Source organism: Cyphomyrmex costatus, unplaced genomic scaffold (assembly GCF_001594065.2).
Source record: "Cyphomyrmex costatus isolate MS0001 unplaced genomic scaffold, Ccosl1.0 scaffold398, whole genome shotgun sequence".
Taxonomy (NCBI): Eukaryota; Metazoa; Arthropoda; class Insecta; order Hymenoptera; family Formicidae; genus Cyphomyrmex; species Cyphomyrmex costatus.
Window position 1 is genome coordinate 73,022 of NW_017278185.1, and position 19,903 is coordinate 92,924.

General features: G+C 32.6%; 2 protein-coding genes across 4 annotated transcripts; one reads left to right on the plus strand and one right to left on the minus strand.

Annotated features, from left to right (window-relative positions):
• Window positions 1–498: 498 nt before the first annotated feature.
• LOC108777005 (RNA-binding protein 4.1) lies at window positions 499–13,045 on the minus strand. Of its 3 annotated transcripts, none has more exons than XM_018543786.1 (8): window positions 12,769–13,045; window positions 10,373–10,393; window positions 9,650–9,989; window positions 8,497–8,811; window positions 7,865–8,081; window positions 6,254–6,388; window positions 5,886–5,942; window positions 499–807 (listed from the first exon to the last, which is right to left on the minus strand). In XM_018543786.1, the coding sequence occupies exons 1-8, from the start codon at window positions 12,820–12,822 to the stop codon at window positions 792–794; spliced, it is 1,155 nt and encodes a 384-aa protein (XP_018399288.1). In that variant the 5' UTR covers window positions 12,823–13,045; the 3' UTR covers window positions 499–791. The 3 variants fall into 3 exon arrangements, with proteins under 3 accessions (XP_018399288.1, XP_018399289.1, XP_018399287.1); XM_018543787.1 differs by lacking the exon at window positions 499–807 and adding an exon at window positions 3,603–3,924 and having other exon boundaries at window positions 8,497–8,769; XM_018543785.1 differs by lacking the exon at window positions 499–807 and adding an exon at window positions 3,604–3,924.
• A 2,746-nt stretch (window positions 13,046–15,791) lies between these two features.
• On the plus strand, window positions 15,792–16,875 carry LOC108776988 (uncharacterized). Its single transcript, XM_018543763.1, has 2 exons — window positions 15,792–16,285; window positions 16,408–16,875. Exons 1-2 carry the CDS (start codon window positions 15,887–15,889, stop codon window positions 16,873–16,875), a joined length of 867 nt encoding a protein of 288 aa, XP_018399265.1. The 5' UTR covers window positions 15,792–15,886.
• The last annotated feature ends 3,028 nt before the right edge of the window (window positions 16,876–19,903 follow it).

The following is a 19,903-nucleotide window of genomic DNA, read 5'->3' on the forward strand; positions in this document are numbered from 1 at the left end:
TGAGAGATATTGTCGACACGTTATAGCTTTACTCATTTCATAAATTTACATTATTAGTGTTGTGTTACTACTTATAGTATACTATATGTAGTCAGCAGTGTATTTCTAAAATTAATGCCAGATACAATTTTCAATCGCATATAATCTGGCGCTAGCTTTACAGAAAGGTGATGGGATAGAAAAATAAATTTTGCATATTATATATGCTTAATTATGTTTGTTTCATATTCTGAATAAGAAAAATACAAAACAAAATATATTTTAGTTTTATACATGTAATGCATATATTTATATTTTTCCATTTTAATAAAAATCATATTAAAAATATATTCCAACTCATTTTCTATCTTCCTTTGTCATATATACATTTTTTGATAGATACGATAATAAAATCCTACTAATTATGAAACTAATTGATAAATGGTTAAATAAATATTTCTATTACACTTGGCAAGCTTGAGGACAGGATTAAAAATATAAAAAACTTATATATCGCTCTGAAAAATTTTATTATCTTTAAAAAATGAATTACCTTATCGTATTATAGTGAACGATATAACAACGCTATGTTTATACATTGCGTTAAAAAAATGTATATAAGTGATAGCAATTCCATACTTTATTCCTATATGCTTTCTTACTTCTCGTTACAGCCAGGCACAATTATCCATCTTCTGCACATCTAATTCTCGTCCCCCGGACGAGCAAACGAGTTCACTGACAGTGAATGCTTCTGAGGATTATTAGCAGTCCCCATTGAGTTCATCTCAATGTCCATCAGTCATTTGTCTTCATCCCGTTTGTAATCTAATAAAAAAATTATCTTATTATATGGAAACGTACATAAAATATCCCACTGAATTGTGGGTGAGTAATGAAACTAGCTTATCATATATTTGTATGAACGATAGATGAAATCGATGCTTAGACAAACTATTGACGATTAGTGAAGTAGCTATATATAATATTTCATTTTGTTTTCCATTGACTTTATGATTTTACGAAGTTTGAACGCGATGTGAAATTAAGAATATACATGTGTTTTATACCGATAAATATTTCATAAAAAATGAGAGTGTATTTTTTGGGAAGTATAACAAGATAACATTTCGATTGAACAGTTAATAGGAGCGCTGTACAGGTCGACAATTTGAGAAAATTTTCTACGGTGTTCTTCAATCAACATCAAGTTCTTCCGAAGACATAACGGCGTGTCTTACAACGTGGCGCTTAGTTTCATCGCGAGATACGAGCGAAATTTTAGAATTTAATCTGCGGAACAAGATTCGGTGATTATAACGATATTAAAACAAACAATTCGCAAATTATGGCGGCAAAAGTTAGCAAGAAACCAGCATTCTTTTCAATTCACGCATCGCATTCATTTTTACCTTGCGCTCTAATTCCATCTCATAAAGCATCGATACAGACGCGTTAATTTAAAGGGAACCGTGAGGTTTCGGCATTAAGAGATGCAATATATTATATTAATCTATTTTTAGTTTGTTAAAAAAATTAGATTACAAAAATCTTTCATTTCTTAAGTTATAAAGAGATTGCCGAATATATTTGAACATTAAGTATTAAATGTGTCGAACGATTTGATATTCAAATTATCACAAATTAATATTAATCTCATATAATGCAAAATTTTATAATTTATTAAATTATATAAAAATATCGTTTGTGTGAGCCGTTATAAATCTACAAAAAAATATAAACAATATGTTCCTTTAACTAATTCCCTAATAATTAGGTAAAAGAACAGAAAGAAGCATTTGAGCAAAAAAAATCGACTAGACAATGTAGATTCGTTTTTGACAGAGATCTGAGTGGACAGTTGTATCGGTTGCATCTTAACAAGAGTCTCTTTGCGATTGTACAAGTAGCAGAGATGGAATTAGAATCGATGCGCTTTCTGTCGCAATGCACAACACGCCGAACGATAATCGAGAAGAAAATCGGCCGCTTTCTTTACACGCGTTTCGGTAATCGATGATTTTTTTTTTTCTTTTCTTTCGTTTAACAGTTCTATACTTTGTTCGACCGGACACTCTCCATTCGCACTTAGATGGGAAACACTGATATAGATAGTGATTATAGGTGATAGGATTCCTTTCCCCCCTTGAGAGATAAGCGCTCTGGATTTGTCTCAATAGATAAAGTATAAAGGTTCGCACGCGTTAAACATACCTTTTCCTGGTTAAATTCAAAGCACGCCAAGCTTTGAGCGCAAACGCAATTTGTGGCGCATTATCCACATATCGCAGGTTGCTTTATTCGCTGATCGCCGCACCTACGGGTAGCCACGCATAGCGAGTAATCGTCGTAATCGGTTTCTTCAATAATCGCAGGTCGACAAGCCACCGCCACCAGGGTAACGTGTTCGATAATCGCGTTCATCGCACGGTTATTCTCAAACCGGCGTTTCTCACAGTACAGGCCTAACTAAGTAAACTGCACCAGCTAGAGATTGGCGTTCTGCATTGTCATTGAATTTTTTGTTTTCCAATAATTTTCCACGTTTTCAGAAACTATTAGATGAACATTCTTACACTGTACAAATATTATTACTATCTTGTACAAAGAGATAATAATCATATGTTGTTGTTAGACTGTCCTAAAATTCAAGATTACAATGCATAACGTCGTCGAATTAAGAATATTAAAGAGCATAATTGCACGCACGCTGATTATCAATAATTGACTTGCTCTGCTCGCTGCTACAAATGACACAAGTTGATGTATTAGATGGACAACTAATATTCTACCGGATGTCGCTATCTAAATTGATGATTTCTTCTATGAAGTAAAGTAAATCATGTAAAGATTGTATACTTTAACATTAATAATAAAAAATAGTATAAAAAGATGAGAGAGAAATAAAATATCTATTTTAAGAAATATCTATTTCAGGTTAAAGAATAACTGACATTTTCTTATGTAAATTATATTATAAAAATAAATGATAGATCTTTAATGAAATAATGATCTAATTGTACATATATATTTAATATAGTGATACACGTTACAATTAGAAAATTAAATTTAGTGATGATTTTACTAGGCACAAAAAAAAGACTGTAAAAAGAAGCGATGAATTATATTACATCACATTAAAAAGTTTTTTTTTTTATAAAGATTGCTTTAGGGCATTCACATTTGCACTTTATTGGTTTTATATAAAGATACATTGTGATAACTGCTATTATTTGCTTTATGAACATTTGAAAACATATTCAAGTTCTTATGTGTAAAAAACGGATTATACAGCATCATTATTGTAGCATAAGTCACCTTTTGTAGAATTAATACTATGTACTATGGGGATATAACAAAATCATATACATATACGTTATTGTAGGCAGTTAGAGCATCAAATCGAGCAAAATGTTAAGCCCACTTAGATAATACCGGAATTTATATATTTATAAAAAAAAGGGAGCGAGGAAAAAAATTACGAACATAAACTCCATGAATAATGTAATATGTCGAAAATTTTTTTTAAACATACAATAGGCTAACATAGCAAGTTTACCAATAATAAATTGATTAATGGATCAATTTATAATATATAAATTTATTAATGACGTATTTGAAAAAAAAAAGAAAAGAGCTTAATTCAAATAATTGTTTATATATCCTCTATTGATATCTTTCTTATCCTTACCATACTTTACGATACAATTAAACGTTAAGTTCTATTGTAAATTTCATATAGTTTTTATTATAATTATCGTGGACTCAACGACGAACGCAGACGGCAATTCCTAGGTAATAGAGTCCGATAGCGAGTGATCGCTGCTAAAAGGCTGTGATCTTTTTTTTTACGATTTTTGTTTTTTCGGTCGCCTTTCGCAAGCGCTAGTGCGTTTAGTACACATTTAGTACCTCGGTGGCATCGCGTCTGCCGGACCTGGGAAGCTAAAAGGTCAAAAAATGAAAAATCGCAGAATTAATTACGTGATCGCCTTGCTATGTGCAAGGAGCAAGAAGAGAGTATAAGATGTAACACTAGCGTGCGCGATCATCACGGGACACGTTCGATGATACGGGATCGAAATTGTAATTTCAATGGCATGGTATAGTGTTAAGGAAGCTTTGTGAATGTTTCTTTCTTTTTTCTTTTTTTTTTTTTGATTCCACGTCGCAGCGCATATAACGCAGATTTATCGTGAAGCACAGCTATACCAGATCTGGATGTCCTTATCGTTCCATTATCCGATTATTAAACTTATTCACTTTATTTTTTGAATTTTTAATGTATTTATCAGAAGTTGCTGCGCTAAATGTTTTTAAGTGGTAAAATCAGAATGTTATAGTTTGTAAATAATGAATACGAATTTTTCTAGTACATTATGGCAAAATATCATACATAAACGTTTTAAGGAACAATCCAGTTTGTGTGAACATGGAACGATGTAAATATAAATTCGTAAAAGCTTAAAATCGTCGATGAGAGCAAAGTTTACACTCAGTTCTGGTTAACTGTCATACATGTCAGAAGCTGATCGACACGCCGCAATTGTGCATCATCTCTCCATGCACCGTCGCAAGTGCATTTGGAAATTGACTCGAACTCCGTGGATAACAGAAGAGTCTCAAGTCTCACGATGTCGAAGAACCTTTTGTCGGATATTCGCCGTGGGCGCAATGGCTATAACGCAACGCATCCTTTTTTTTCTCGTTTCTCGAAACACCGACATGAAATTGGGAAAGCGTCTCAGAAAGCTCTTAGAGAATAGGGAGACAGCAAATGCGAAAGACGTGTGTTTGTAGTTTCGCAGGCTGCAATTTTGCGATGAGGCGCAGTGTATTCACGGCGGTCAGTTTTTTATTCGCGATGAATGTGCGAGAGATGTGCGAAGATTCCGTCTCCTTTGAGATGTGTCTCCACGGACCGCAGAAATTTACGCGGAACTCATCCTCTGCGCTGCAGAATTGCTCGCAGAAGTCAGCCACGTAACCGGAAATTTTTTTTTCTCGTATTTACGGGAAAAGTTTCCGCCTTTCCGAGCGCATCTCGCCATTACGGAATTGCCGCAGGCTGACCGCAGAGTGCATCTTAGATGGACGTGCTCGAGAACCTTCATTGCGGAGTACGTAAAAGAACAGAGGTGATATATCACAAGTATACTGATGTCGTGATGACAACAAGTCCTCCAATCGTTATATATCACATAATTTTTCACGTGATAAAAAAAAAAGCGTTATTTAATCTACAAAAAATTATAAATTTATTCATAAAAATTCAAATTTTTCTTTTCTTTTTGCATTTAATTACAAAAATTATTATATAAGTACCAACTGTGTTATCGCAACCAATTGAAATGAATTTAACTGCATAATACATGCCAAATACTTGAAAATTTCGTATGTAATATGTAAAAATTATAAATATATGTATGTGTATATATGTATATGCAATCATTAATTTATATTATGTGTGGTCGTTAGATCTATGAAACTTTCAGCCACGTGATTTTCAGCCTCTGTTCTCTTTTACACTCATAAGATAGAAACGTCGGCTTCCTGTACCGATAAAAACAACGATCTCGTATATCGCAAAACAGCACCGTATATGGCGAAAGTGAACGCTTCCGTATATGGTCGAGTGTCGCACTAAGTGTCACACCTTATACTTTTACAGAAATATTCAACCTGCATCGAATCCGCATAAATAGAAATTGCATATGTATTACATATAATCGAGGCAAGAACGAGGGTGGCGTATATAGCGCAAAAAGGACTGAAGACGCCAACTAGCAAGTGTACGCATATGGATTCTCTTCGCTTTTCAAACATGTGTTACTTTTCATAACCGCAGTTTTATCAATGAGACAACTAAATATTATATATAAGGTAATTAATAAAGTGCAACTTACCGTCCGCCGCCACGTGGAGGACCATATGCATCGGGTCTGTCATATCCTTCGGCATAGCTGCAACATAAAATGTTGTTATCTATAGAGAAAAAAAAAGAAGTAAGATCTCCTTCCTTCAGGAGCAAACCTATCCAAAACTTTAAACGCTAGCTAGACGTTTCCACCTCTCCATCGTTTCGTTAAGAGCGGGAAAGAAAACAAAAAAAAAATAGACATTAAAATAGTTACTAGAAAGAACTAGTCTATAATTTTGTTTTCTCTGTTTCGCACAATGAGACAGTGGAGAAAATGGGAGCGTTTAGCTCACAGGTTAAATGTTATACAAGTCTGTTTTAGAAAGACATTTTGTTACGATTTGCTCAACTCACCCGCTAGCAACTGGTGGATATCCGCCACTGGGCACGGCACTGCCAGGTCTTCTACTAAACATATCAGCTTGTGGTCCTGGACCAGTGCTGTAACTAGGTGCCCCTGTGCTGTAGCTAGGTCCAGTGCTCATTGGCCTGTCAAATGGATGCATATCATTACCAGGAGGACCGTCCCTCACTCCGTAGGCCATTGAAGCTCCCTGATTTACCCACCCAGGCCCACCCATCATATTCCCTGGCCCACCCGGATAATCCCTGTCGTACATAATTTAATTCTATTAACTTATTTTTATTCTGTCCTGAGTGACATTTAATTTTTTTTTCGTTTTATGTTATGTTAATAAATAATTATAATATATATCTTTTGTTACAGAAGCAGAAATATTTTATAATATATAGATATCAATTACTTTAAAATATTTTTTATCTTATACATTTGAAAAAGTCTCTCAGGTTGAAATAAAAATAAAATGTAACGTTAACAATTTTGACAAGTTTGCAAAGCTCATTTGTGAGCTCTATAAACTTTACTGAACAATTTTATCAATTATAAATGTATTCATACCCATATTTTTAGTGAATCTAATGTATAAATAAACTTAATAAAATAATTAAACTTGATAAAAATCAAAGATCTAAAGAATTTTATAACGTAATATAATTTAATTATTATTTAATAATAAGACTTAAAGTTAGCTTAAAAATAGAAAGTTTGGTTGTCTACACTGAAAATTGCACGATCCAAATTTAAACATAATTATAATTAATTATAATAAAAACAACCTGTTTTTTTTTCAGTGCTGACACTCAAACCTTAAATATAATAAAGTAAAAAATAATATTCAATTTAAAAGATTTTCTCACATGTGTGTATTGTGCTGTTGTAATAAAAGAAAATAAAAGTGTACAGTACAATGTAGATAATTATAAAATTTGCGTTGCTTCCAACGATAGGAATAAAATTCTTTTATAACTATTTTTTTACTAATACATTATAATCTACTATAACATACTATATAATCTCCAGCTTTGTAAGTATGGATTAATATATATAATTTTATCATGAATTTTTAAACTGTATATTTATTAATAATAGAGAGAGAAAGAGGGAGAGGGAAGCATAAATAAATTATTAAAATAAATCATCTACATTTCACTGCACTTAATTAGTTCTAAATGTAATTAACTGTAAGTAAAGAATCTCTGTTAAAAAAATTAATATTGTAAAAGATTAATCACATATTATAAAAAATATTTCTCATAAATAAAAAAAATAAACTATATTATAATATAATAAAAATATAATAAATACTAAACAAAATTTCCAAGATCACATGTATTAATAAAATTTAATGTCGGATAAAAAATTTTACAACTAAGACTAATGTTGCACCTTTTCAAACCAAAATAGAATAAGCATTTACAACTTGACGTTTTGTAAAATATAAACAAAAGAATGGCTCTTAGAAAACATATAGCATTCATTGTGTTTGTGAATCTACTTTGGTTTGAGAGACAACTCAGCATCGAATTAGAAACGCAATAGACTCGAAAGTTATAGTCTCGTAGAGTTGAGAAAGGAGCAAAAAAGAATTATAGAAACTACATTACCAGTGGCTTTCATCATATCCCACATCAGTGTACCCAGTTCCATACCCAGTAGTAGCAACGGCACCACCGTTTCTCATTGGTCCAGCCGCACTTCGGTCATAATCATTTCTCGCTGTATAATCAACTGTGCGACTGGCACCGAAATTATCAGTGCGACCATAATCTACTGGGCCAGGTGCGCCACGATTGAAATCTCCGGCCATGCCTCCACCAACTCCTATACAACAACATGGATATTAAGATTCTCGACAGTTTTTACTTGAAAATTACATTCCTTTCGTCTCATAGAAATCACATTATCAGTTATAAAGTCAATAAATGACTAAATGCGTATGAAGCAAGAAATATAGAAATACCGACTAAAAAATATCAATGAGCGTCTAAATGCAATTGGACAACCTAAGTATATCTAATTTTTCAATACGGTTATCAATCAAATGATAATTCAAATTTTCAGACAAGCCGAAAACAATCTGAACTTCAAAGCTAAGATTATACCGTATTTTAACAATTATAACAAAGATTTACACTAGTTTACTCGAAATTACTGCAAGTCTGACAAAGTCATATACTTAGGTATACTTGAGACAAAGTCATATTTTTAAAGCTCCAAACACCACCCTCATGATTACCATAGTCTGTCCTAGCACCGAAGTCAGCGCGACCATAATCAGCTGTTCGTCCGTAGTCTGCTGCACCAGTTGGTCCGTATCCTCCCACGGTGCCGGCAGCCGGCCCGTATCCACCGCCCATCCCTGGTGCCGTTGAAGTGTAACCCATCGCCGCGCCACCCACGTTCTGACCATAAGCTCCGCGATCGCCATAGCCGGCACCAAAGTCCGCCCCACGGCCGCTAAAGTCACCAGCCCCACGATTGTAATCGGTGTACCCGGTCGCGACGCCACCTGCAGCAGATCCATCGTAACCAACGAGTTGGATCGGAAGAACTGCAAAGCACGTCGAGATATGGAATTGGTTTTTAGTGCACATTATGTTAAGGTTTTATGTCATTTTTTTATTCCAACATACTATTTTCTCAAATAGTTACCGAAACGTCGTGTCGTTGAGAAGGGGTGCGCTCAGGAAAAAATTCGGAGTATGTTCATTTTATCCTTGTTCAATGAATGTTAAACAAGGATTCTGGATACATTCGGATGAAGTTTCTGAACGCAGCCTAGAAAACCTTGCTAGGTGATTTCTATCCTCCGGAGCTAATAATAGGTCTATTAGATCCACTCAATTCAATCTCTTTATCAAAAATGTCAATTTAATTTTTTTTTAAGTTACTACAATTATTCTTATTAAAACATATTCAATATTCATTCTTTTTCTATTATATATCATTTTAGTTGATCAATTAGCCTTTTACTTAGCATAAATGGATCCAACGTACTTTTAATGGATGCTTTCTATTTAATGACACAAGTCGACACAAACATCATTCTATCTTTTTTGGTATTCAATGAGTAACAAAAATAAAACAACACTTGTATCAACAAATGAGAAACCAGTAACTATGTTATGGATTCGATTGCGTTAGCTCCGGAGGCTTAAGCGAGATATAAATCTCCTATTTTTATACTCATTGGTGCGGGACAATAAAAAAAAGCAATGCATCAACAAAAAGTATTACAACAGTAATACTGAATAATACTAAATATTGCGACTACATTGAGTGCGGCGCAAATGCATGTACAGGGATGATGTAGATATTTGAAGAAAATTAAATGAGAAAATAGTCTTGTCGGAATTTATGATACAAACGGAGATGCAAACAACACCAACCTCTTCTATCATTGTATGGTCCAGGACGAGCGTCTCTACCACCGTCTCGTCCCCCCCTACCACCTCTCATAGGTCCACCTCTTCTGTCATCTCGGCGTCCTCCTCCGCCCCCGCGTGACTTTCCAGTTGACTGTTCCACGTTGATTGTAGCCCCCTTGAAGTTGGAATTGTGGAGTGCCTTGATCGCTGATGCTGCATCCTCCTCTCGTGCCATGTGGACGAAGCCATATCGATTCATCACGTCGCATTCGGTTACCTCACCGAAGCGCAAGAACAATTGTCGCAACTCATCGTTGCGACAATTTTCCGGCAGCCGGCCAACAAATATTTTTGTTTTTCTCTGCAAAACATGAATCACACGCAACACGCATTATTATTACGTCGAGTAGATAACATATTGTTATAGAAGACTACAAGACTATAATTTAAGATAATACAAGATTTGTATCTCAGAAATCGACCATAAATCCTTCACAGAAAATATGGTGTCTGTTCGAGAAACTTGCTATTGCTCAGTCGTGTTAAAACACAATTTTACAGAATATATGAAATTACAATAATGTAAAATATGCTGAGCATACTATTATGATTAGTTAAACTATCATATAGTGAAATAAACATTCTAATTTCTAAGTTCTTCACTAAGATATTTATTTAACATCTTTTGTCAGAGAGAGTTGTTCATTAATTAGAAACAATACATAAATATTTATGTGCTCTTACCGGCTGATTAGATGACACCATCTGAAACAAATGTCCAATTGGTTAATTGATACATATATATAACAATTTTTACATTTTATTTTTTAACTTGATTTAGACAAAATTCTAATATATGATGTTAATAATTCGTCAATAAATTTTTCAAGCAATTATGGCATAATTCAGGCATTTGCCACACATGATGAAAGAATTATTTAGAGTAACAATTTATCTATTATTTTTATGAAAGCTTTTATTATAATCATATACAATAAATCTGTTTTTGCTTTATTTTTTGTATTACATATATAACAGTTGTCTTGTTGCAATGGTTGGGATTACATAAAAACAAAAATATATCCAGAGCGCTATATTAAATTTAAACACATACAAGAGACAGCTATAAAATATAAAGTCTGTTTTTTATAACTTTACATATTTTTTGTATTTAAAATAAATATATAATTAGACGTTGAAGAAAGAAAGAAGAAAAAAGTACAAAAAGAGTACATAAAAGTACACAAAGCGCTTTTTATGTTATTCATCTTTTCTCTTTTTCCTCGCTCTTCAATGTCTAATTATACATATTCACCTTATTCACCTTAAATGCAGAATATATAATACAGATGCAAAAAAACCGACATACAAAAAACTGGACTGGAGAAAGCAAATTGCAAGAAACGTGAAAGGTTATTCCAACAATTTGATCCAGATGATAAACTTGTGTGCGTCAAAATTAATCCTGGAAGTACTGAGCAGTAATTATTATTTCTTGCATAAAAAATAGGATTCTAAAATTTTATTTTTTAATAATATTAATTTGATTAAAAATATTAGGCATCTATATTTATCTCATTTGTCTAAAATTATTTTATTTGCGTTGTTGTTTATTGTTATCCAGCATTATATATAAGTTTAAAGGATTTTTTAAACAAAGGATAATTTGCAGAAAAAATCACAAATTAATTTTTGGGTTAAAATTTAAAATAATGTGTTAATAAGGTGCCTAATATTTTTGGTAAAAATCATATGTCCGTTATTCTGATAAAATATTTGGTTTTTCATTGCTTTTTTTGTTTTTATAGTAATTTTTTTGCTCAGTTCTTATTTTTAGGCATTTTACAATTCACGATTAACTCAATATACAACGAATATAAAAAGAATAGATCTAAGGATAATATATACCTGGAAAGCAGGAGGACTTGTGTATGTTAAAACAAGGTGAAAATTACAAAAGTAAGCAAATTTACTAAGTATTGACCAATAAAATTATTAATATTCTAATAAAAATTTGCTCACTTTTGTAATTTTTACCTCATTTCAAGATATACAATCGACCCCCAGAATCTGAGTGTCAATTGTGCTTTTTATTTAGACTCAATTATGTATTCCACAATTATTCTTAAAGTGCAGTCATAATAGAAGGAATAAGAAATTTCAACTTCATCAAAAACTATATATTCTAGAATCTAGTGTATCCAATTTTTGATAGGTCAAACTCCTTATTCCTTCTATTGTGGCTGCACCTTTACTTTCTATTTGCTTTGATAATTCTACAATTAGACCGAGATGAGAAATAGACTGAATGTCGGAGTTAACTGTAAATTGTAGAACTGGATCTTAGTGACACAAGTCTATACAAAAATTATAAAAATGTGAACAAATTACTAGAACATTTATAACTTTACTTAACACATGAATTTTTACTTTTGTAATTTTCATCTCATTCCAAGATACACAATCGACCTCCTAACTGCGTCTTATGATCATCTGGCGATTATTTTTATTTACAGAAGACAAATGATCGTCAAGAACCAAAGATCTTTAAGGATTCTTGAATCTCAGTAATCCTAGCTGAATTTTTTGCATACTTTTCATCCTTCCTCTTTCCAATTGTATGTATATCAGTTTCATATTCATCGCAGAAAATAGAAGGATGCATATCATAGGATACGATGCGCGTGAAATAGAAGATCCCGCCTAAAAGACGTAGCCGGCTTTTTCCTTCTGCCTTTCCCACCGTCACCTCGATATTCCGAATCGTCGAAAAAATGTCTTTCTTTTTTTTTATAACTACTTGTGCGTAGCTGTGATGCTTCGACAATATCGAAGTAAACAGGAGGCAAAAAAGAACGTATATTGTAACATTCGCAACACGGTGAGGGAACGGAGGGAGCGGCAGATGAACGAAATGGCGGTCGAGTCCACTTTAAGAAAAGTACTGCCAATCGTCGCCTATCGCCAGAACGATCCTCGATCGCTCGCGTCGTCCATGACGCCGATCGTTCAATTTATTGATCCTACAGACATTCATAGGTCAAGGATATGAGAAGAGGCGCAATTATATCGGTTGCAAAGTAGGAAGAGGCAGAGATGGGGAAGAACAAAGAGACAAAATGTAAAAAATAAGATATTACCGTCCCAGCCGCCGACGTCTCCGTGGTAGCGTGGTAACCGACAGACGTGTCCATCGATAAATCGGGGGGTGAGGAAAAGGCAGAAACGAAGAAACTGAAATCGACGGTTAAACCGACGTACGAGCACTTCTCGTACACGTGAACGTTATCACTCGAACCTTAATCACTGAATTCGTAACACGATGGATCGTGACTCGTACGTTAAAAAAAAAAATTGACCGATACAATGCACCCGAGTGACGACGCCGATACTCTGCGAGCGTACGTTGTGCGAAACAGTGCTGCCAACGGTACGTTATGCGATACGCCTCGTTCTCGGACCTCGTACCAGTGATCCCAGATAATAGGCTCGCTTTTCGGCGCATGCGCCGGGCTGAGTTAGGGGATCCAGTAACATTCTAGTAATGCATAAATTCTTGAATATGATTGGTTGATATATTTAGGTCCAATGAGAAACTAAGGCCGGTATTCACAGTCAATTCTTATATTCAAGATCGTCTTAAGTCAGTCTTAAGATGTCACGAACCAATCAAAAGGCTGCATTCGCGTCTTAAGACATTACTTAAGACAGTCTTCAAATAAGAACTGACTATGGCCGGTATTCATAGTCAGTTCTTATATTCAAGACCGTCTTAAGTTCAGTCTTGAAGAGTTACGAACCAATCAGAGGGCCGCTTTAGCATCTTAAGACATTACTTAAGACAGTCTTTAAATAAGAACCGACTATGAATACCGGCCTATGAATACTGGTCTAGGACTCTACTACAAATAAAGCCCATGGCACATAGAAAAACATAAGGCCGTAAACGTAATCAGTAAGCGAATTGACCAATCACAGTTGAGAACCTAAGCAGCGGCTTCTTACGTTCTCAACTGTGATTGGTCAATTCGCTTACTAATTACGTTTACGGCCTTACGTTTTTCTATGTGCCATGGGCTTAAGCCATTAGGGCTGCCGCACACACCTTCCGTACCATAAGACATACCGTAAGAATTAGCCAATCACAGTCGAAAATTCTTTTGAACTCTTAATCCTGATTGGCTGATTCTTACGGTAAGTATTATGGTTACTGTTATGGAAGATGTGTGCGGCACCCCTTACTGCCATACTTAAGTTTTAAGTATTAAATCATAAATCCCATTCTACAATGGATAGTAGCAGTAAAATAATTAACTATCATTTGCTCGATCTATGCCTATTCCTTGATCCACTACTGCTACTGCCCATTGTAGAATGGGCTTAAGAAATTTACCAATCACAATCGAATGTGAGAAGAATAATCGACTGTGAGTGGTCAATTTCTTATTACTTAATACTTAAAACTTAGGTATAATGGCTTATTGTAGAAAGCCTGTAATGCCTGGTTTATGCTTCGGTCTTAGGCTGGAGTCACATTGAGCGGAAATTACAGCGGAACGGAACAGCGAAACCAATCAGAACTCTACAATCATTCCGCACTTTACTTTCTGCGATTGTGATTGGTCTCGCTGTTCCGTTCCGCTGTAGATTTCCGCTCAATGTGACTCCAGCCTTAAGGTCTTAATCCTAAAATTCAGCCAATAGAGTTCAAATTTCGGTTAGAACTGGCAGCTTTATTGGTTGAATTTTAGGATCTTGGGATTAACACCTGAAGCATAAACCAGGCATAAATAAACAAACAACAAGACAGCAATAGTTCGAAATGAAACAAAATTTAAACCATGGTTACATGAAGTACTAAATAATCCTAATTTAAAACTAATAAAGAGAAACAGGGCTACGAATCCTAATTTAGTTTTTTTGCTCGATCTATGTGATAAAGTATATATTAGCGATTTAGTTAAAAAATTAAAAATATACGAAAGCATTTACAAATTTTACGTAACTGCTGCCGAGGGAAAATTCGTATAAAAGATTACCAATTACACATCAATTTTTATCTAAATTGAAAATTTCCTACCAAATACGCAGCTTTGCTCAATGCCAACAGAGAAGCAATCATTTAATGATATTTTTCTTTTATCGTCAAAATCATTGGCGGTTTCGATTTCGACGAAGATAATTTAGAAAAATAATGGTCTGCGTTGTATTTATAGATTTGACTGTTATAGAAAAACAGAATTTGTCGAAATTAAATTTTGATGAAATGTGGAAGCAGATTATTTTACAATGTCAAACTAACAAAATATCCTAATTTAACATAATGTAATTAGATCACTTCCGAATTCGAACGCTGATTCGGAAAGAATTTTTTCATTTTTACCAGACATAAAAACAAAAAAAACGAAATAAACCTCTACTATAATACTATTTGCGGTCTGCTCGAAAGGCAAGACAGGAAAGCGTTATAAATATAAAAATTAATGCAGAGCATTTTTCTCATAAGTCATCAAATATATTATATGCTAAATGTCCTGTTAAACAGCAAAATAAACTTATATGCTATATGAGGCAGATTTAAATGATTATCGGTCCCTCTTCGTCTAGCGATAACATTTTCACGAATATGTATAATATGATTTAATATTTTCTATACGTAAATATTTGTTTCATAAAAAAGATTTATACAATACACGCTACTTATATATTAAGAAAATTATTCCTATATCATATTAAATATTTGCGTACATTTTTATGTTAATATACTACAAATGTTATACATACAAAAAATATATTTTATATACAAAAAATATAATTTTTGTAATAAATATTACATATATAATTATTTATTATTTATCTACAATAATAGCATTATTGCCTGTTTCCATCAATGCAGATTAACTTTAATCTCGGTTTAACTTACCGTTAATCTTTTTCTAATTTTTAGAATTAGAAAAAGATGAAAAACAAATTGAACCGAGATTAAAGTTAATCTGCATTGATGGAAATGGGCATATATCAGCGCGTGACAAATAAAACGGATACACTTTTGGCATCCAAAGACGTCCGAAGGTAGCCAAAAGGCCGAGCGCACACGTACATACATCGCTCCGCTTTTGTGTGCGTGGCGTTGCGCGGCTCTGAAAACACTGCTGTGGCCGAAGTCACAAAGTCATAAGATCACTGTGAACAGGTTCATCGTACAGTATTGTATTGTGTGGGCACTGTGACGTTAATTTGCGTTTGTTTTTCTGGAAAATGAAGAAATCGCCGTTGAACAATGCTGTACATGGTGGCCGGCCGTATGGCGTGAGGCACGCGCCGTACAATTGGAAGTCGCACGAGAACGCTTACGGTAGAGGTTATCAGCCCGCGGAGGGTAACAGCTACCAGCATTTCTCCGGAAGCAATACAGGATCGCAGCCCCACGATGACGATTTTATCCCTCTGAACATTAGCACGCCGCTGTCGCGGCACAAGTATAACTCTACTAATCGGTACACTCCTTCCGGTGGACGCGGCAGTCCAGGGCGTTCAGGCAATGGATGGCATAACAATTATAGGGGTAAGGGTAACTATCACGCCACGCCAAGATCGAACAATAGGAACCCTGCCTACAAGTATTCTCCTGATCAGTTTCAAAGGCAGAAAAGAAAGGTAAGATGTTCGGCAGAGAGATGTGTTGAAAAATAAAGACTTCTATGTTGCACAAGAGGATTTAATGATTGGTATTAAAATCTACAAGTTACTTTACTTTGTTTTACATCTTTTTGTTTTAGAGCTACAGAGGAGCGTACAAGCACATGAACATATCGGCGTATGTAGACTTAAATTCCTTTTTAGAAGATCCCTGGGAAAATCTAGTCAAAAAATTAAACAACTCGAAAGATATAAGTAAAAGTGAAGGACTTGAGAGTGAATCTCCGTCTAGTTCAAAACTGGTTTATAATAATTTGTTAGAAAAATCTGAAAGCCAACTTTCAAAGGATACGAGCTTGGATGATTCACAGTGCAGTCAAGATAGTAAAAATGAATGTTCTGTAAACACAACAAATACAAATCTTAGTCAAATATCAGAAATTAACAGTTTATTAGAGTCAGAAACTGGAGGTGTCTGCTCTAGCCAAGATTCTTTAACTGAAAGCATATGCAGTGTCAACGACAAGATTTGTGGAGCCATACAAGAAAATAGCATTCATTCGAATATGTCACTGACAGATATTGAACAGAAAGCTGTACAACAATAACGAAGAATCAGTTTGTTATAAAAGAAAATGCATTACACAGTGTATCAAAGTATATATATTTTGTACTCTTGTATGTAGATATTGTATATAAGCATGACATTATTGACTTAAATGTATTGACATTTTTTTATTTGTATAATTCCTGTTTTTTTAAAGTAGACATAATAATACAACTACACTATATGCGAGATACAGCATTATTATCATTTCTTAGATAACATTTTCACAATTTGGCTGTGAAAAATATTTAGAATTTGTATTAGATAATTATATATATATATATATATATATATGTGTGCAATTTTGTTGTACATATTAAGTCCATCAAGTGTGTAGGAAGTAAGTACACAATCAAAAAAAAAACATTACAATATTGAGTAGTAATTACAATCGACACAAATCATTTTTTTAATAAATATTTAAGAGGATAAAGTTATAAAAGCGTATATAAAAATTGAAATTTTATACAAATATGGATCTTTTTTATATTTTAGATTTATTTTTTAAGCTCTCTTCTCTCTCTCTCTTCTTTTTGTTTTATAAGTATTCAGGATCTTGAAATATCAGTTTTGACATTCATCAAGCCATAATTTGGATTAATATATTTTTAGTACACATATTTTTAACATGCATTACTTTTATATTTTTTATTGTTATTTAATGAATTTATTTATTATGAATATACATCTCAGAATTTTTATATATATAGAAATGTTCATAAAAATCTATATATAAAGCAGTTACTATGAAATATGAGAGCAAAAGAGAGAATACTCTTTATACTTTAATTTGGATAATATTTTTTTTATTTTAACAGATATGTAATTGTTATTATACATTTTTGTTATCGTTTTCTCTTTATATATACATATGTTTTTCATAAGTACATGGTACATAGTTGAAAAATAAATGTAACATGCAAATTATATCAAATACATAGATCATTAATGAAATATTTTAGTATAAATCTGTATTTCATTAATTTCGTGAAATATTTAGGTAAGGCATCTTCAGATTTACTTCAAAATTCAATCATGTATAACTAGCAAGATTTATTTTCATGTATTCGTAATATTTTTATGATAATTATTTACATTTAGATTAGAGAGAGTTGCAATGTATATTATTCGCTAAACAGTGTCCTTCGTCTGATTGCAATGAATAAAGCTTATACGTATCTTTTTATGTGATAACTAGTTTAAATATTAGAGTTATTACATATATTTCTATGATATATAAATATGAATCAAACAGCTTGCTTTTTGAAAAAAAAAAAAAAAGATAAATTGAACCAAAAAGAAAAATTTAAACTTTTTTCTTTTGTTGCATTTTGCTATTATAATAAAATTTATCCGTTAGGTTAATTTAGTACATATTTAGTATCTATATTTACACTATTTATATTAAGTATACTTAATATCTCTAACTTATATATATTTTATATTATAATTATTTTACACACAAAAATTCATAAAAATGTACATGTTAAGAAAATTTTATCAGTATAGTATTGTAATATAATATTGTATAATATAAAATAATCTTATGTGGCAACAGTATGTATATACATTCGATTGATAGAATATAAAAGTTTTCTTGAAAATTTATTTTTTTAATGAAAAAATATCGAGACTTTATAATCATATAATAGATATGTTTATATAATTATAAAAAAGAATATTATATATAATATATGTATATTTCCAAAGAATTAGTTTAAATTATTCCACAATTTCTTGCAAATTACATAATGAATATAAAAACGAAATTATTGGTATTAGTCAATTTGGAAAAGGAAATAGTTTCAAACTCACACAAAATAAGTAATTTAAATAGGTTTTTAATAGAACTTTAGTTCGCGCGAGATTGCTACAAATAAATTGTAGAATGATAGATTAGAAAAAAGCTGAAACAAATATCTCGATATTTTCTCTAAGAAAAATTTTCTTTGTATTTATCAGTATATAAAACGACATGATTACCGATGAAATAATATTCAATTTCTTCTTGCTAATTGTATGCAGTATGTGTGATTTTTTTACATAGCGTTCATTTAGATCTTAATTGAAATGTAGTCGAAATGTAACATATTTTAATTTTAATTACAATTAAATAATATATATAATTAAATAATACAAATGTCCTACTAATCAATTAAGAATATTAAAAAAATGTTTCAACTGAGAAACACATTGTTTATACGAATATTGCATCTATTCGTAGATTTGGCGAACACGGTGGTAACATTATAAGTGCATTAGCTTTTTGACATCTTATCACGTTCTGCTTTTGATTTTGTAAGCAGTAAGCTCTTAAAAACAATTCCATTTCCGTTCAACGTAATGTTGTTTAGAAAAATTTTGGACGCGAATGCAGCTCGTACAAAAAGAATAGTCCTTAAGTAAAAAAACGTGTCACACATTATAGAGAATATTACATCAATGATTAACATAAGACACTCAGAGAATAGTTTTTTTGCTATACGGTTAAAGAGAAATAAAGAATATTTTTGAAGAATTGAAGAAACCTTTCTCTGTTTGTGTGAGTGAAGGAAAATACTAAAATGTATCATTACGTTAATATGGATCTTTAAGATAGGCTTCAATAGATCTTTGTCGTTTGTACGTCCTATTATCACGAGTATATCCACTTTATTGTTCAAAGCATATCCCTGATTTTATTGATCATAAATATATCCAACCTTCGAGAACATGATTATTATATTAATTAAAAGCTGCAACGCGCGTAATTATTTGTAAATTAAATCATGTCTTATGGTGACTAGAAGAATTATAACAATATTATACTTACTTGTGAGCAGAAATTCCACCAGTTCATAATTGTTCTTTTTCAATAACGAGGACATAATTAGCATATCCAGTTGCAGTCTAATCGTCATAGATGCATTCTAGAAAATTGAAGTGTTTCTAAGTTTTATTAATTTGTTACTGATAGCAGCAGACTTACAGATGGAATTTTAATGACTGGAACTAAATTTATGTCATAACATGAAAATGTCAAGTTTCGC